The sequence below is a fragment of the Pagrus major genome, chromosome 8 (assembly GCF_040436345.1).
Source record: "Pagrus major chromosome 8, Pma_NU_1.0".
In the NCBI taxonomy this organism is placed as follows: domain Eukaryota; kingdom Metazoa; phylum Chordata; class Actinopteri; order Spariformes; family Sparidae; genus Pagrus; species Pagrus major.
In genome coordinates this window covers 11,480,150-11,498,859 of record NC_133222.1, presented here as the reverse complement: position 1 = coordinate 11,498,859, position 18,710 = coordinate 11,480,150, and the positions used below count along the sequence as shown (strand labels likewise).

Genomic DNA, 18,710 nt, shown 5'->3' with positions numbered 1-18,710 from the left:
ACTGCAGCATGAGAGCGGCAGGCTATCAATAAAGATGAGACTGGAGTTTATTGTAAGCGTTTAAGGAAGCGAGGATTACTACAGATGAGGCAGAACAAACTCGGTCAGCCGTTGTTTATTGAATTTGTCTTTTAACTGGTGTTTACAAAAGCATACAGTGGCGTGTGCTCGTTGCAGTAACATAGAAGCGTGGCACTTTTCATCAGTAAGTGGATACAGGTTAACATTGAACATTATACCACAGAGACTGACATACAAAAAAGGTGAAGTGCCCGATAATATTCTGAAGTCATCTTGTGCAATACGTTGCTGGGAAAAAGCAAAAGAAAGAAATGAAGGAGAGGGTGATAACAAATTAAATGTAGCTTATTCAACGTGAAAATCAAACTGACAGCAAACCAGCCGAAGAATAGATTATTAAAGAGTATACACTGAAAACCTACTGTATGAGCCCTTTGACAAAACCTAAAGAAACTTTTTTTTTTTTTTAAATCTTAAACAGATCGAGGCTGAAAATTGTGATCTCACGCGAGGCCTGCTCTCATGAAGAAAAGCTAATCAAACGTCTGCTTCCACAGTCTCTTTTTTTACATTTCCATCGTCAAAACGACAACGATTCTGCCATTTGTCCACAACTTCATGTGTTCACCACAAAGGAAAGTTAAGGTTGATGCTACGGCTGACAATACTGTGGCAGAGAGAAGGTCGTCAGATCTGTAAACAGCTCAAAGTGAAATACAATTAAAAGGATATTAAAAGTTAAACTGTAAACAATAAATCAGCATACAAGAGAAACGAGTTTTGACATGTGGAACATTAACTTTTTTGTTCTGGTTTGCTACACAGTCGAAATTTAAAAACAGGTGTAATAGAGATCAAAATGCTAAAAAGAGTAAACTGTCGTCTTTAAGTACCTGGACGTGGAAGACAGACAGATGTTGCTCCACATGTTTAGCAACCTCCTGAAATACTTCCCTCATTGATTACAAATTGTATTTTCATTTTTGCACAAAAAAAAAATAATAATGTTGACAGACCGACTTCACAGCCACGTCATCCAAAGCTGAAATCCAGCATAATAAACTTCATAATGTGTGGAGGGTACCTGTGAACTGGTGTAAACACTGGGTTAGACAAATGTTATACTGCCACTCGGAGGACAATGGATGCAAATACAATCAGCATTTTCGGACAGGGCTCAGAAAAAGTGATGCCAGCATTCTGCATGTACTGTACAACTTTCAAACCAGGTTTCAGTCAGAGGAAACTGAACCCTTTAAACACCTTAAATCAAGAGCATGACTAAAAAAAAAACACTCAAGAGCAGCACTTGTAGGCAGGGGTACTTCAAGGGCAAAAAAATAAAACCGTCATAACAAAAACTGTCAGATACTTGATTGTTTGGCTTATACAGCGTTTTTTTTTTTTTTTTGTCTTATTAATACAACAAGATTTTATTTGTATTTTTTGTTGCTGTGTTTAGGACCCCAGGAAGATTAGCGTCCATGTTGCTTAAGCTAAAAATATTACGCTAGTGAAGTAATCTGTAATGATCAATGTCTGTCAAAGCCAATTACTGTAATAATCTCTCCTGACAAAGCCAATGGCCTTTGGACAACGTTTTTAGTTTAAAGGACAAGTTCCCCCAAAAATGAAAATGAATTCATTATCTACTCACCCCCATGAGGATGGAAAGTCTGGTGAAGTTTTGTAGTCCACAAAATATTTCTGAGGCTTCCTAAACAACTGAAATAGATGGGGACAACATAAAATGGCTCCACACATCCCAAATTGACTTGAAAGATGTTAATTTAGCTGACATCTTCACTTTAGCTGTTAAGCTAAAAGCGTTAGCATGCATCCCATCCCATCTGAAGGGCACAAGCTCGACAGCGCGTCTAGTGTGAAAATAACGTCTTTTCAAATCAATATGGGCTCTTGGGGCTTCCGTAGACTTGGATTACGCTGTTGTGAAGCTCCAGAAATATTTTGTGGACCACGAAACTTCACCCGACTTTCCATCTGCATGAGGGTGAGTCGATATTGACTGAATTTTCATTTCCTTTAAGTAAATTGTCGGTGCAAAATAGACAAAATAGTTAATTTTGAAGTAATTAAGTGGTATAAAAATAACTTGACCATATGAAGAGTAAGGAACGATATGTACAATTTAGGGCGACGTAGTGATCAGACGGCTCTAAGACTTAATTTTTAAGTTTCAGCAAAATTTGAATTTCAGCATAAGTGATTCAAGTGCATCATGAGACACAAGGTCAAACCCATAAGATGTGTTGTTGAGTGGCAATATCGAAAATATATATATATATATATATAAAGGTTTAGGTAAAGAATTTTAAGACATTTAAGGAAAGAACTGGGGGAGAGAGAGGAAAGGAAAAAAAAAAACAAGAGTAAAAAAATACAATCAGTCCTTAAAAAGGTATAAAATCGCAGACTATTAAAAGATCACAGCCATGTTTTGGAAAATACTGATTCGGACTGCGAGAGTGTAGCTTGGCACTGAAGGTTGAAGAGCCATGAACAAAGCGTGCTGTCACATAAACACATGAGCATACAACAAGTAAGGCGTTTACAAAAAAAAAAAGTGGCAGGAATACTGATAGAAAGCCTGATCGGCTGTAATGTTTTGGTCTTTTGATGCGAATACGCTCGATAGAAAGTTGATTGTTCCAGCTCTGATCTGAACTCCAACAATCCTTTAGGAAAAAAAAATCCCTTTACAAGCTGCAGCACATCACCGCTGTGGTGATGAATGTCTACGTCTTCATACTTCAGCCACAAGGCCGGGAAACGTGACAAGGCTACGGTCAGTTATCCTCCTCATCATCGCTGACGAAGCTCCGTCCTTCCTGAGTCGTCTCCCTCTCCCTCAGGAAGGTCTGTCTGATCGCCTCCAGCTCCGTCAGCTCCAGGCGCACTTTCTCCAGGTGGAAGGAGCGGCGGTTCTGGATTTGCCGCATGGGGAACGGGTTCATGTCCCCAAAAGCGATGTTCATCAGCTTCCTGGAAGAAAGAAAAGGACAAACAGACAGTTCTGTCAGTCTGGGATGGTTTTATATTGTTCTGCATGCTCTGGTTATATGAAGGGCTGTGGTTGAAGCCACAACACATTAACTCGACCTTATTGTTATGCAAGAGAATGCAATGTGACTGGTTTTACTCAAGGTGGACTCTAGGCTTGGGTGATATCCAAAATTGTCCCGCCCAAATATTGCAATAGACAATATTATCGTCGGGGGTAGGGGTAATGTTTCAGGTTCTTATAATAATATACAATTAAAGTATTTTATTTTATTTGTATGATGATTAGTAGTATGAATAGTATGAATAAATAAAAAAGGGAAAAATACAAAAAATGTGAAATTATTTTTTTATCTCATCAGTATCGGCTATGAGAGGCGGGTAATTATCCGTACTGAAAAATATCCCTGGTTGCCATGTCTACAAATGCAGAACTCAGAGATGACCTGTTTGTTTACACCAGCCTGCCACACAGCAAGACGACACGATCAGCTATTCAGGGTTGATTATCTCGCTTCTTATCACTGCAGACACACTGTCCTCAGAGATGTTTGATCATACTGTGCTTATATACGTGATGGCGAATACCAGAACTAATTGTTGCTGTCAGTAAACATTTACAAACTGTCAGTCACTGTACCTCGAGTCCAGGATGGTGCGTGTGAAGTATCGGAGATATTTAAAGATGGTGGTGGAGTCCTGCAACTTCAAAAACTCTTCCTCTTTGTACTTGAAGAGAGCGAGGGCGAAGCGAAATATGATCTGTGGAGAAAAATGATCAAAGGCGTGAAATCTGCCTCACATACCGCACAGCGCATATCGTCAATCTGACATGCGAGGCCACATTACACGACTGAAAACATGTCACTTTTAGATGAATGTGTGGGCACAACATACAGCACAGTATGTTCAGATGATGTTCAGTTATTTACTGAGTTAACAGCTGATATTAGTGTTGAACTAAAGTATGATTCCCACCACAAACACCCTAAACCCGAGCTTTATAGTAGCTTTTGACTCGATGTTTTGGTTTTCCCTCACACCGCTCTGATTGTGCTGATATCAGCCACAGCAGCCTGCTGTCTTTACACTGTACACTACATGCCCTGCAACAAACAGATGGACAAAGTTAGCGACCAGCTGGTGAACAAAGTGGATGATTTAGGAGCTAAATAACCAGCTGTTTCCCCTCAGGAGATGGCACCAAATACTAAAAAGGAGAGTGAATGTAGGACTCACATTCATCAGTGATTGTAAACAGGACAAATGAACGCTACTGTTGGGTGTGAATTGCAAACTGTTTGCCAACAAGTTAGCCATGATAATTTGAACAGCGATGACACGGTAAGTCAGTGTTTCTCTAGGTGCTGTGTCGTAGGCAACTGGACTTGTTTCAGTTTCTTGAAGAGTTCAGTTCTGACTGGCTGAGAGGAGTTGCAGGCTTTTAAACTCTGTCTGGGTGTGACCTCACAGAGTCGTTAAGGACACGTGAGCTCTGAGTTTCAGAGTCGTTAGAGGTAGTTAGAACTGAAGAAGCCTCTTGGATGAGAGGTGAAACATCTTCAAGAAACTGAAACAAGTCCAGTTGCCTACGATACAGCACCTAGATTTACCATGACCTGGATGACTGAGAACATCAGTAAGTCAGTGTTATTCCTTCTGCCCCCTGGTGGCCAAAACTCAGTTATAGCAGGTTTAATACTGCATGAATTGATTTTTCTGTTACACGCTAATACCATCTAGTTTTAATACATTACTGTTTAAAAACTTCTAGCGAACATGTTAGCAAACAATTGGCTATTTGCACATCGAGCAACATTAGCAGGTCCAATATTGACACTCCTTTTGTTTGTGTATTCGTCTGAATAACATATATCAGTCTCAGCTGGCTAGTTGTTTTTTTTTCCTTTCCTTCTTCAACAAAAGATTGCTAACTTTGTACATCCGACAATTGGTGCTGTGCAGGTAGTATATAGTGAGTTTATGAGAGCTTTTTGCTGAAAACAGCTTCCCCTGCTGCTGGAAATGAGGTTTATAACAGCCCAGCTTGTGGGCTTCAAAACAAAAACAACAAGCTAAAGCAAAGCTAAAAAGAAAAAGCTAAAAGGCTCTGTGGACCTGAAGAAGAACTGCAGAGTTGCAGGATTATTACATATTGGTTATTCTCTCCAGTGGCCATTTTATTCAAAATGCTTTGACAAGAACACATAATAAATAGACGGGCTTTAACTATGTGTAGCTCTGACTCCACCTTGTGAGGCTAACAAAGCAGAAATTCACTCAGCTGACTGAATGGCCACATCACAATTTTCAAAGGTCTTCTAGAGCTCTGTGAACATGTCAGGACATATATCTGTCTCTGTAAGATCAGAGGGACCATAGTTTCACTTTCTCCTCTGCCTCTTACCTTCGGCCCTTCGTAGAGAAAGGCATCCCAGATCTTGAAGAGGATGTCGCTCACCACACTGTCCACAAACACCACCAGGAACCAGTTGAAGGTGATGAGGGAGAAGTCCACCTTGTGCTGCTCAAAGTGGGCGTGAAGCCGGGGCAGCTTCTCAAACATCAGGTCCCTGAACACACGCTGGTCAACCTGCACAGACACAACCAACATGAGGTCAAATCCAGCAGAGAGAGAGAAAACAACCAGCGCTGTTTACAGTGCTGCATTCTTTCTTTGATTACTCACGAGCAGCGTCCTCAGTCACGTGACTACGACATTGCTGACACCACAGAAGCCTGTGTCCTCGTAAGACACGTACATCCTTTGAGCTTGTTTACCTGTGAGCCGAGCAGAGTCTTGGTGTAATAGTCTCTCGGCATGAAGACCTCCACGATGGCTATGAGGCTCCAGAAGGCGTCCTCTTGGTCCAGATAGAGCAGGGCAATAGCTGCCAGCCTGAGGAAGTTACACGCAATAAAATGTAATGGTTACAAGGTCTAACAGAAGAGAAAGAAAAAGGAAGATGCCAGAAATTGTCCCGTACCTGTTCAGTCCCTGGCAGTAGCCGATATCTGGATTCCTCCAGGAGAAAGCCATCAGGACGTTCCTGAGTTTCTGGATGCCACCTGCACTCGGGGAGGCGTAGTGCTTGTTGTTGGGCAAAGTGCGCAGCAAGTCCAGTTCGATCTGCTTCGAGGCCGGGTTGGGCTTGTCCCGGGCCACGTTTAGTAAGGTCTCGTAATAGTCGGGCGCCAGTTGGTCCCGAAACTTTTTGACGTGGAAGGAGACACACCAGCGCCACACCTGGGAGCGGTGCTCGTGGGGAACACCGCAGCGAATCAGGGCCTTGAGCTCAGGGGATCGCACCAGGTCTCTGTTCATGGTGCTGGCTAGGTAGTTCTCCCACTTCACCCCGACGGACACCTCCTGATCTGTCATGGATAGGGACTTCAGCTCCAGAGCTCTCACCTTCGCAATCAGCTTCTCCTCCTCTTCCTCCTCCTCTGGGACAGTCTTGAAGCCGAACACGTCGTACTCACTGACATTAAACCAAAGGCAGAGAAGAAACGTCATCAGTCATGATCAAGTCATTCCAAAAGTTATAAACATTTTTAGGGATACCAGCATCACTTCAGCTCTCGATCACTTATGGATTACCAACATAACAACACATTATGACAGAGGACATGCATGAACTCGCACTCGATCTAGTTTTTCCCGTTAAGAAAAATGAAATGCAGCCGTTAGTGAATGTAAGACAGGTCTGGTGACTACATCGGATTAAGGTCTATTAAGGCTACTGAGGTAACATGAGGACTGCCATGTCTACAAAGAACTTTAGGCCTTTGTTACTAAAGGACTGACACTGTTGTGGATTGTTTTCTACTTGCATATAGCTGTGCTGGAAACTTCTCTTTGTGACATGATGTGATATGATCTAGATTTAGTCGTTATCTTTCCAAAACTTGTATAAATGTTAAATGCTGCGTAATTGTTGCAACACTAAGCGGAAACAGAAAACTTTTCAACTTCCTCCCCTCTCGCATTTCCATGTGGCAAATGATCCAGCACGATATTCAGCATTTTTAAGATAATCCATGTCTGTGTTTTTTTGTGTGCAATTGTCGGTAAACTGAGTCACTTTAAAAATGCAATACTTTGGCTCTGATGCAGTATCCTCTGTCTGTCTGTAGTCATCACTCTGTCTCACTCGCTGTCCCGCCCACAACACCCTCTTATTGGTCACACGTCATGAATAATAGGGTATCAACACTGAACAATCAGAGTCTGCAAAGTTACCGGTAACTAAATGTGTCAAATAATTGCAGTGGAGAGGAAGTGTGAAGAAGCAGAAAATGGAAATATGCAAGAAACTGTAACCTAAAATTATATTTGAGGAAACAGTCAGTTACACTCCGTCACTGGTTATTCTAAATTCTGACAAAACGATTTTTTATTTTACTGCATGTGCACGTCGGCTCCAAGTATCAGTTATCTGTCTCCTTGATTACTAATAATCAGCGTCGGCCTCGGCTCTAAAAAAAGAGATATCGGTCGATCTCTAATTGTTGGCGCTGCTGTCGCTTTCTGGTTGTCTGAGAGCCACAAGCAAGACAGGACACACTGAATTTGTCTCCTTTTCTTACGGAGTAAAAACATAGTATGAGTATTGCTTTGCACAACGGGTAACCACAGCATGGACCGGCATATGGATGGAGGGGAGAGTAGAAGAAAGTTAGAAGAGAAAGCACAAGTTTATTCATTCATTTAGTCTATAATAGAGATGTGAAAGCAGATCAGGTTGTACTGTGAATTGAGCCTGTTCATGAAGGCTCAGTCCGTACCTGACAATGTTTGGTTTAAAGATGTGTTGCTCCTGCTGGTCGGGGCTCTCTGCCTGCAGTGCATCCTCTAATAATCTGGAGATGACCTCGCGGGCTGGGCTCTGCTCTGACGAACACACCGGGGTCTTCACTTCTTGAAGCAGCACCAGATACTTACTCTCCACCTGACACAGCTTGGCCTCCAGGGCCGTATACTGCAGCAGAGACAGCAGAATTACGTTAGCATTAACAACAGCAGGATTAGAGTTTGATATTCATTGTTCCGACTTGGCACTTTAGGTTTAGAGGGCACCCGCTGAGGTCAATACTGGACTTCCCCTGAAAGCTACTCAGACTTCCTGTTTCTATTATCAGAGTAATGCACCGTTAACCGACCAACACATGCTCGTACCTTTGCTTCCATCGCCTTCTCTCTACTCTCTGCATTTCTGCGTAACACTGTCAGCTCCAGGATCTCTTTGTTTAGGAACTTGTTCTGGGATTTGTAGCCTTGAAGACTGTCCTGAAATTGGAGAAACATGTGTTCAGTTAGTTACAAATTCAACCAGAATAAGTGCTTCCAGTTTTCTCATAATAACATAAGTGTTTCCGTCTGTACCTTGAGGATGTCCACTTCCTGCTGGTCTTTGTTAGGAGATGGTGAACCAGGATCATTTGGATTGCCGCTCTGCTCGGAGCTCTCCTGTGACAGCTTGATGATGACCTCATCCTTGGCCTGGATGGTCTCCATCAGCATCCCCAGTTGGTCGTTTATCTCCCCCACCTTTATTTTCAGGCCCTTCAGCTCTTGTTGCAGACTGTCCTTCTCCAAGGCGAGACGCTCCATGTGGCCGCACATGGACTGGATCTGTCCATCTCTCTCCTGAAGCAGGGCCTCCAACTGAGCGATCTCTTCCTGGGTCACTGCTGGACTTTGAGTCTGGTCTGCAGCCACAGAGGAGTCTGGATCCGGGGGTGGACGTTGCACTGGCTGCCTGTCGCACTGGGAGGTTCTCAGAGTCTGCTGCAGAAGTCTCACCAGTTCCTGGTTGAGTAAAGAGGGTTTTTTTAGTCACTCGTGGTCTTGCAGGGTCATGATCACGCTTTAAATGTAGCTGCCTCATTCGATTTGATGGATTCAAAGTTAATTTTGTATCCTTTTGGGGTGAAGTCACAAATTTGCACTCCTTTTGTACAAACTTTTCTGTCAGTAAACCTCATCAGGGTGTCCCTCAGTGTTTGATAGCAGAGGTGCACCACCTGAACTTAAACAAAGACCACCCAACATCATACCCAGCACCAATTCACACTGCAAAAACTCATATTGGGTGTGGCTATTATTTACAACATTATGTACTAACTGCATGCATCAGGATGCGTCAGGATCTGAGTGGCTAACCACATCCGCTGAATAATCTTCCTTAAAGTACCGTGCCAGTTCACACTGTTTGACAGAGGCCACAGTCATGCTGACCCAAGCAGCAACATGTAACACCACTATGCCCTGTTAACCATTTTCATGTAATTATAGAGCGTGAAATTCAATAACGAAAGTTTATCATAGCTGTGTATTTCATTAAGTCTGCTGCAGTGTGCAAACACTTGGCTCACACATGATGCACCACATGCACATGGTCATGCAGACACAACAAGCAGTAGAAGTTACAGTTTTCTTTGGCAAATTTTTCTAACAAAAGGTAGGAAGTGCTGAAAAAACGTCCACAGAGAAACATCACCCTTCTGGAAATGTAATAATGAAACTTTGTCAGCGCAAAAACCAAGAGACAGCTTGTGGGAAAATATCGTTTGCCATTTGCATGCACTTACCCTTTAATAGAGTATGGGCATAATGTGATTATCAAATTCAGTCTAGGCCCAACATTACCTGGAGGACATACAGCAAATCAGTATCATTAACAATACAATGTTGGCTTCAGTCTGCCTGGCCTGACCTGAACAGGAGTCAGGAGTGACAGAATATTTCCTACAGCAGTTACGCAGAGCAGCCAGCTGACTCAGTTACTCAGTAAATTCCTGTTAAAGTTGGAGCTGGCAGTGAAATACTTGACAGGGGAAGAATACACACATACATTATACATTCATCCGACTAGCGTTGCAGCCGTTGTGACCAATCGACTGGTCCCAAAACACTAAAACAAGAACAGAGAGTAGTGGGAAGGAACGACACAGCTGTGATTGTTGTAAGGAGAACTGCTGTTTCCTTGTTTCTTGCTTAAGCGTGACTAATCATTCACTGTCTTCCTGTATTAGAGCATCATGGTTACACCAGTCAGGCACCACAACCCCAGGCCTACGCTGACTTAAAATGAAAATAAAAGCAGTCCAGTCAGCTTGGTTTATCCCCTACTCTGGACAAATCACACTTTATGAAGTCAGTCATAGTGCTTTGCAGTAAACTGCGAAAAGCATCAAGTCTTTGCTACATCCATTTTTAAATATTGCAATTATTGTAAACAAGAACACTGGTAAGATGACTATCAGACAGGACTTTTAAGGCATCAAACAGAAGAAAAGCTGCTCTTTATCAAGTCTCAATGAGTCTTTAGCCAAGACAAATGGCGTAATGAACGATAAGGCTGACAGAAGAATATTTGGTATAAAAGATAAATGCACATGGAACAACACCAAAGTAATAAAAGTAGGAATAAGAATGGCAAAAATGAGGTTGGTCTAATTTACTCATGATAACAATACCAAGGGGTAATAATCCAATTAAAAAACTGAGAGTACATCTCTGTGTGGCTGCACTTAGTCACAGCTGTGCTTTAAACTAAATTTTAATGCCAGCATGCTAACACAGTCACAATGACAACAGGAACACGCTGATGTTATACAAGAATAATGTTTAGTATGTTCACAATTTTAGTGTAGCATGCAAGCATTTGTAATGCTGAGAATGTCATTAGATTTGCAGGCATTTAGTCATGAAACAAAGTACCGGGCACATTTAAATGTCGACCTAATGATGGTGTCTGATACATTTACAGAACATAATGTAGAAAAAGATGCTTTGTGGTCAACTTCAATCATCGAATTCCCTGTGAAGTTTACTGTTTCAGAGCACTGATGTCATTGTGGACAGAAAAATGTGTATTTTCGTATTATTCTGCATGTATATATATATATTTTTTTACTTCCTAATATCGGTATCAGCCACAAAAAAAATACAGTTATGAAGTACTCGTTACCTTCCTGTCTTTCCTCTTTTAGCAAGACACTGAAATAACACTGAAATGTAAATTAAAAGCTATAAATACTATCTTTAAGCGATACACAAAATCAAAATGATTGTAAGCATTAGCTCATACTCTTTAAAATGCTATTACATTTTGTGGAATAATGAGAGTGGGATCTCTGTACCTTCTGACCGGCCAGCTCTTCTCTGAGCTTGGCGTCTTCCTGCTGCATGCGGCCTAGCTCTTCCTGTTGGCTCTGGAGGCGAAGCTGCATCTCCAAAGGTTTGCTGCCATTACACTCCGCTGGGACGTTTTCTGCACTGTTGCGCCCGAACCTTCCAGAGCCCATCATGTCTCGAAGCAAAGGTCTCTTAGGCCGCGATGGGTTGCGCACAAAGTCGAACGCTGACCCGAAGGAATCTGAGAGAGAGGAGAACTGCATTACTCTTTGGTGTTTTGAACAACAATGAAGTATGAAATAGACTCAGGAGATTAAAGCAGATGGAAACATTCATTGTTTGTCCATTGGTCACAGCACTGAGCAAATGAGTGAAGCAATGGACGTACGCCTGTGTGTGTCTGGATGAGGTTTGTGTTCAGGGAAGTCCTTGGGTGGAGCATCCACCAGCTCCCAATCCTCTGCGCTGCTGTTGCTAGTGTAAAACACACTGCGTCTGTTCTCGCCTCCTCTCCCCGTCCGCAGATAAGACATGGAGTTCCTGACAGAACAGAAACCAGACAAAAGGGTGAGTAAGACCAAGACTGGACATTCAGTGGCTGCTACTATGTGAAAGCTTTTTTAAAATCCACAGGGATCGAGGACAAACTGCAGGGAAGCCTCATGTTCTGCTATTTTGTAAATAACACCATTAGCACAAACGGCCTTTGTTGTGGTGTTTACAGCCTCTGGGCAACAGACCTGCAGCCGTATAGAAGTAAAAAGAGATACACAATACAGCTCTACAGCGTCAGTATGTCCAGGTTTCACTCCATGGGAGGAAAGTGTCTCTGTAAAATCAATCAATAATCTGAAAATAACAAATGGAAGCCTTGCACTTTATCTTGCACATAAAACTAACAGGGTCGTGTCTGACAACAAGCCTTTATATTTGTGTTTCTCACACTTCTGAATGTGAGATCGCTGCAAATACACAACTATTTCTGTGCAGCACAATGAAGTTGACACCTTCACACCTCGTCTACCACTTGGACATGTTTCAGCGACTTTCTTCTGACAGATCAGACACGCTTCCATTTTAATCAGAGCGGCTGTCTATAGCCGCCCCCCCATAACTGGTTAACTCACGCTTTATGAGCATAACTGCGACCAAAACCATCTTCTAACATCGCATTTCTGGTGTTAACATTCTTGAGCATCAGCTGCTTCTGCTCTGATCATGAGTTATAATATAGTGCTTAAAGGAGACGTATCATACATGTAAAAGATTTGACAGTTCAAAAGGTCAAAGTCCGCACCAACAGAAGCTCCTCTCTCCCACAGAAAACACTGCTCCTGAAACGCCTCGTCAGTAGTCCCGCCTTTAATTCTGTGACTTTGTGACATCACACTACGTCACATAGTCAAACATTTGCATCATTTCTGCTTAGTGGCTAGTTTGGCATGTAAGAATTGATTTAGCACAGCTGGTCTGTTGTTGTTAGCAGTGCTGGCTCAGGCGTGTGTGAGCTGACCAATCAGAGCAGACTGGGTATTCAGGAGAGGGGCCTTAAAGAGACAGGAGCTAAAAGAGAGCGTATCAGACAGAGGGGGAATACAGAGCTGCAGCAAAGGACAGTATGAGAAAACTGATGTGTTTTTTAGCACAAAAGCATGTAAACCTATTCTAGTATGACCCAAAATACATGTATGAACCTGAAAATGAGTATAATATGTCTCCTTTAACTTATAGATTTAAACACAAAAAAACAACATCTTACAGATAACATCTTAGACTAGCCTCTATTTTAGTTCATAAGAATCATCCTGCACCAGTATTGAGACAAAAATGTCAGCAAACAACCAAACATCCCAAAACACCCTTATCACAAAAAGTAGAGCACATGGGTGTGGAGACATGCTATCAGCAGCTCCAATCCTCCTAGATTCCTGTGCACCTTTATCAGTGACCTCTCCTTCCTGCAGATACAAAGCAAATTCCAAACCATATCACATTTTTTGGATGTCAGTGCGTTGCAACATTTGAATAGATGTGTTGTTATGGCCAAGAAGGGGGAACTGTTTGTGGCCACAAACTAGAGCGACTAGCCATCTGTGGATGCAACCATTTCCCCTGCTGCCACCAACCTCAGGAAGAAGTGAGGAGGTGTTTTCTTTCCTCATCGCAGCTCAAACGAGTTGTGCCTGTTTGGCAGGGACTTGACATCATCAGGCTTACCTGAGTTCTGTACCGAAGTTTCTGAGGGAGAAGTTGAGGGGGTTTGTGGACGCAGCCGAAGGCCCTCTGGCTGACTGGATCCCCACCATTCCCCCGCCATCTGTCTCCGTCTCCACGGCTGTCAAGTCGCTGCGGACTTTCTCCATGCTGTCACTTAGCTTCTCGAAGACAAACGCATCTGAGAGTAAAAACATAACAATAAAAGGAAGAGTCATATCACCACTTCTGTTTTGCAGATTCAATTGTTTGTTGAGGAAATGAGACTGTAATGTCTCTGAGTGGATTCCAGAGTAAAATGAAGCAATATTTCGAGTTACCCAGGCCGCCTTTTACAGCAGGGTGGAAGTCTGTGGTTACACGAGCAGCTCTCTCACCATCAGAAAATACACTGCGCAGCATTTCTGTGCCCAGCATGTTAAATATAAATCTTCCCCTTCGATGAAATTCGCTGGGACAGTGTGGGAACATTTGTTTATATAAAAAAGCCTCGCAGCTCCACAATTATGGTGCCACACATGGAGGGGGATACCTGTGGCCACCAACACATAGTTGTTGTTACATATTTAGTTGTTGTTCAAGTATCACAATGATAAGACTACCTCTGCTCTGTTAATCCGTTCAACTCTTTGACATATTCAGAAAAAGGAAAAACAAATCCTTTTATCCTCTCTGAACCTGTGAAAGCTTGAATTAACACGGCAGAATAAGGGTGGCTCATGTCACAGCAGTCAGTAGCTATTACCTTGGTTTTAATGTGAAGCTGAGCTGAGTCATGTTAATCTTTCACTAGCCGTGTAGAAAGAGCAACATGAAACATTTAAGGTCTTCACAGCTAGAGGCTACTAAATTCTAGTTAAAGTGAGATTACTGGAAGGCCTTGTTGTTTTTCAAGGGTCAAGGACGTCAGAAATAAACAGGATATGAAAACAGGATATATGAGTACTTTCAAGCACTTGGATATGTATATATCTACTATTAGACAGTTACTTTTTGTAGGACCTGTGATTTTGAGATGATTTGTTGGTTGTATGAAGCTGACCAATGTTGACAAAATCAAGTATTTAGTAAATACCTCTATATCGGTATTGATATACACTGATGTCAAAGGTATTTGTGCCATTTTATGATAGACATACACCACCAACAATAAAAAAAAAAACTTCTGTATGTTATTGTGATAGGAAGAGGAAGAGGCGTGTGGCCTTCAACACTTCGCTCGGCCACAACAGTCATAACTAGTATAGTAATTAGTTTCCTTTGACTGAAAGCAGACTCAAAGACCAGTTGTTCTTAGGTTTATGGTGTTAAGATCGTTTCCAACGGTGCGCTTACATTTGAGTCATAATAAAAAGTCGTTGATCAAACTCTTTGGAAGACGAGTCACAGTGACGGTAAACATTCACTTATTCAGTGGACTATATCGTGGGTCAACAAACAAAGCCAAAGCCAAGACAAGCTTATGCAAAGTTCACAAACTGCAGTACATAACCAGCACGACAATCACTTGTCAAGTCCCGATCTCGCTTAGAGATAAGCTCATTTCCACGTCCAAGTAAGGTTCATAAATAACTACTTTTACATGGTTTTCTGCCAAGCAATTCTTTTTTTTATTTCACCTTTATTTTAACCAGGAAGTCCCGATGAGATCACGGTTTCTTTTACGAGAGAGAGACCTGGCCACAAAATAAACAACAACATGCCTCCTTCACCACATTCCTAATGATGCCCTCAAATTCACCACTGGATAAAAATGTGTCCTTTACCTAAGATCTGACTGGATTATTGTACTTTCAGTCCCGTGTCAGAAACATTAAGTTTGTGGTACTTGCATTGATCTGAAACTCAAAGTTTCATATTAGCTACAAGTATGGATGTGTTACGCCTCTTATTTTTCAGACAGTTTAAAGATAATAATTATGATTCTGAGGGTGACAGCTGATCAATGTCACAGCTCATCACGAAACAGCTATCCAAATAATGAGTCATTATCATTATATCACTTTTACTCAACTTCCCCTCCAGTCAAACCAGGTGACTCCCCTGTCTGACTTCACGAGGGTCAACACCTGGAATGTGAGCAGCGTCATGCTGATGTATAAAGCTAACGGTAACGATATTAATAGACACATCCTCCTGTTTGTACTGTAAATGCTGTGGAGCTGCATTTATTCTGCCATGATACGCTTGTATCTTGAAAACAGCGAGCGGTCTACACAATAAGAGTGCATTAACATAAAACACACCCTGATAAAGTAGAATCCTTTCTTTCATTCCCCTTTATCGATATCTCATTTAAGGCACGCTCGACTCTGACGCAGCCCGTTTCTACAGGAAACTGGCAACAAAATAACCCAACCTGAGCAAACATTAACCCATCAGACATTAAGTGTTGACTCTCAGCCGGTGCCTGGATGTGACGCAGTGAGAACGAGTGTTCACACTGCGTTATCATGCGCGTGTACCCGCCTACCATTGTCTTTGCCTACGAGGCCGCTGGGAGGGTACGCCAGGGTCGGCGAGCTCCAGCTGTCTCTCTGACCGGAGCCTCGTGTGTTGCTGTACTCCCAACGTTTCTGCTGTAACTGCTGCAGCCAGTAATGCATCACCTGCCTGCTGGGGGCCTGGAGACACAAATACACACACATATCAATCATTTTATTCAGAAAGGACAAGTGAAACAGCACTATTAATGGGTGAGGAATATGACTGCAGCTGTGGAATTAAAAATAAAACATATGAAAGAGTTCAACGGCGCTTTAAAAATAACAGGTTACTATTCCGATCTGTCATGTGAATGAGGGCAGACGCTGGTTTCAGTCTCAGTTCCAGCCTCGGGGCCTGTGCAAGCTGTTTGGTATTAACTATTCACTCCATCTGCTGAGAGTGATGCAGACTTGAGCGAGCAGGCGGCCAGGCTGAGTGAAAACCAGAGGCACCTGTGTTGGCACTGGACCCCGTCACAGTCATATGACATGGCATCACCCATCAGCAGCATCACATGAGATGCTGTGACCCCTCTCTAGAAAAGCACACAGCTGTCATGAGGGCTGATGAGCTCACTGTGTGCGTAAATCACAGTTACATGCATCTCCAGATGTAAACACGGGGCTGGGCAGTGTGTCTGATGCAATCAGCTGATCATGTGTCCAGAAAACATGATTCACTTGTAGATTTTTTTGGAGCCAGATGTTCTTGAAAGTTGTCAGATCGTTTCTCTGTCAGCAGAAAGAGCTGCTCGTCCGACAAAATCAAAGCTGTTGGAGTCAGAATGGGTGTGTCTGCCTTTCCACAATGGCATAGGAAGTGACAAATGACAAGTCAGATCTGTGCTACACATGCAGAAAAGTTCCTACCTTGAGGAGGAACTCCTTCCCGGCCGTGCGGATCTCAAACTGCCCCTCTTCCCCCTCCACGTCGTAGCTGAAGCACGCGTCGCCGATCTCGATGTGGCCGAGCGGCAGCGCATCTTGGGGAGTCTTGAAGTAATACAAATAACACTTCCTCGGATCATACACGAACCACCGCGGCTTGTACCCCCTCAGAGGCCCCTTGCCGGACAGTTTGTTCAGGTACCCGCACAGCTTGGAGGCCTGCTCCTTCGCCCCCTCGACCTCGGCCACATCCACAGACCTGGACACCACCACCCGGGAGGCTGTGCAGGACCTTGCTTCGCTGCCATCCTCCTCTTCGTGCATCTTTCCTCGAACTTTCTTCTTCGTGCAGCGCAGCGGATGCCCACTCCTGTTTCCATCCACATGACTGCCTGCCTCCTGCCCAGGGGGAGCATGGGAAGTGTAGTTTATTTTCGACGGGTGACGTGGTGGAAGAGGCGGCGGCGGCACCGCTGCGTGGCGCTGTTCGACCAGATGTGCATCCTCCAGCTGTCACGCATGGGAGGCTGCTGGCAGGAGTCGAAGAGAAGTTATGATCTTACGTTCAAGACATGTGGAAATATATGAATAATGTTCATATAGCCACAGTAATTGGAGATCTAAAGGAAAATACAAATTCCTTAAAATTGTTAGGGAGACATAATCACATGATAAAATAATCCTTTATAAATGCCATTACTGGAAGATTTGCATTATTGCAGCAGTGAAGGGGATAGCAAAAATAGAGAGCATCAATTAAAACAGTAATAATAAATAAAGTAGAAAGAATAAAAAAAATAAATAAGTAAGAAAAAAAGCAGTCAGAACAATATAAACACTACATACATTTAAATAAGGGGCCCCAGTGCAAAAATGTGCTGTTGGGCCCCCACTGACTGTGAATACAACAGATGTTTTATCTGCCACATATACATACATATATTTTATACATTATTATATATTATATTGTATGTATATATATTCTATTGTATGTATATGTGGCAGATAAAACATGTGCCTTGTAGATGTTGTATGCACAGTCATCTGAGGCCCAGCAGCACATATTTGCACAGGGGCCCCTTATCTAAATGTGGTACAATGTAAATATCTTCGTCAATGCGCAATTGTGTAAATATCTTTGGAGTTTTGGTTTCCTATTTATACTGTTTATATTGTTCTTTCTGCTTTTCCCCAGCAGTGCAAGAGCCATAAATTATAAAAACTAATAAGCTATAAACAAAACACCACAAAAAAATAAACCCAACAAGCAATATTTATGATTAATATAAGAACTATACACAAAACAAACACAGGTAAAGTTTATACTGTATGCTGACGATGCACATAAATTAATAATGTTTAAAGGGCAGTAGTGCAGGTAGGTGGCAGCTTTAATATAATCTCAGAAGTGTTCTGATCATTTGCTTAGGTATTAGCAGCAATACCACTTTATAAAAAAACTATATAAAACAAATAAAAAGTCTTGTAGGCCAGTTTAAATCTCACTGAAGTAAAAGTGTTGTCTATTAGCATAAAAACACAGGCCCAACTTAATGTATCAAAAGTAGTTATTTTCAGGCACAAAGGGTTCAATCAATATAATCTCGTTGTAATAATTGATTATCACTGTTGATGCTTGATAATATAATGTTAACTTCATTGTAGCTAGCTGATGTGATTTTGTGTAGTTTAATCTGTAAATATGTTCACATATTACAAACTGGTCATAGGTTTCAGACGTGAAATCTTAATTTGATAATGTTGTTGAGTAAAACGTACAACATTTTGACTAAAAAGTGGAAAAATTCAAGTCAAATACTACTTCAGTAGTAGAGACATTCTGCCGCTGCCTGGAGCTTCACATGCTTTCAGATCAATTTAAAGATTAAATTCTCCAGAACAGATTGAGAAAATTCTCCAGAACTTTCTAATATCTG

The 18,710-nt window shown here is 42.2% G+C and overlaps 1 protein-coding gene across 1 annotated transcript; it reads right to left on the bottom strand.

The window, feature by feature from the left end:
* Positions 1-99: 99 nt before the first annotated feature.
* On the bottom strand, positions 100-17,114 carry tbc1d2b (TBC1 domain family, member 2B). The gene is made up of 13 exons (XM_073472460.1): positions 16,756-17,114; positions 15,873-16,023; positions 13,403-13,580; positions 11,574-11,725; positions 11,191-11,426; positions 8,429-8,854; positions 8,222-8,332; positions 7,831-8,024; positions 6,030-6,524; positions 5,824-5,941; positions 5,450-5,635; positions 3,683-3,804; positions 100-3,024 (listed from the first exon to the last, which is right to left on the bottom strand). The coding sequence occupies exons 1-13, from the start codon at positions 17,095-17,097 to the stop codon at positions 2,829-2,831; spliced, it is 2,907 nt and encodes a 968-aa protein (XP_073328561.1). The 5' UTR covers positions 17,098-17,114; the 3' UTR covers positions 100-2,828.
* Between the last annotated feature and the right edge of the window lie 1,596 nt (positions 17,115-18,710).

What these genes read in the sequence shown, in the direction of transcription:
- tbc1d2b (XM_073472460.1), bottom strand. Translation starts at nt 17,097, where the DNA reads ATGCACGAAGAGGAGGATGGCAGCGAAGCAAGGTCCTGCACAGCCTCC. An exon ending in GGAAGGAGTTCCTCCTCAAG is followed by an intron (nt 16,024 to 16,755) that starts GTAGGAACTTTT and finishes TTGTGTCTCCAG; the next exon opens with GCCCCCAGCAGGCAGGTGAT. An exon ending in CGCACCATCCTGGACTCGAG is followed by an intron (nt 3,025 to 3,682) that starts GTACAGTGACTG and finishes TCTTTCTTCCAG; the next exon opens with GAAGCTGATGAACATCGCTT.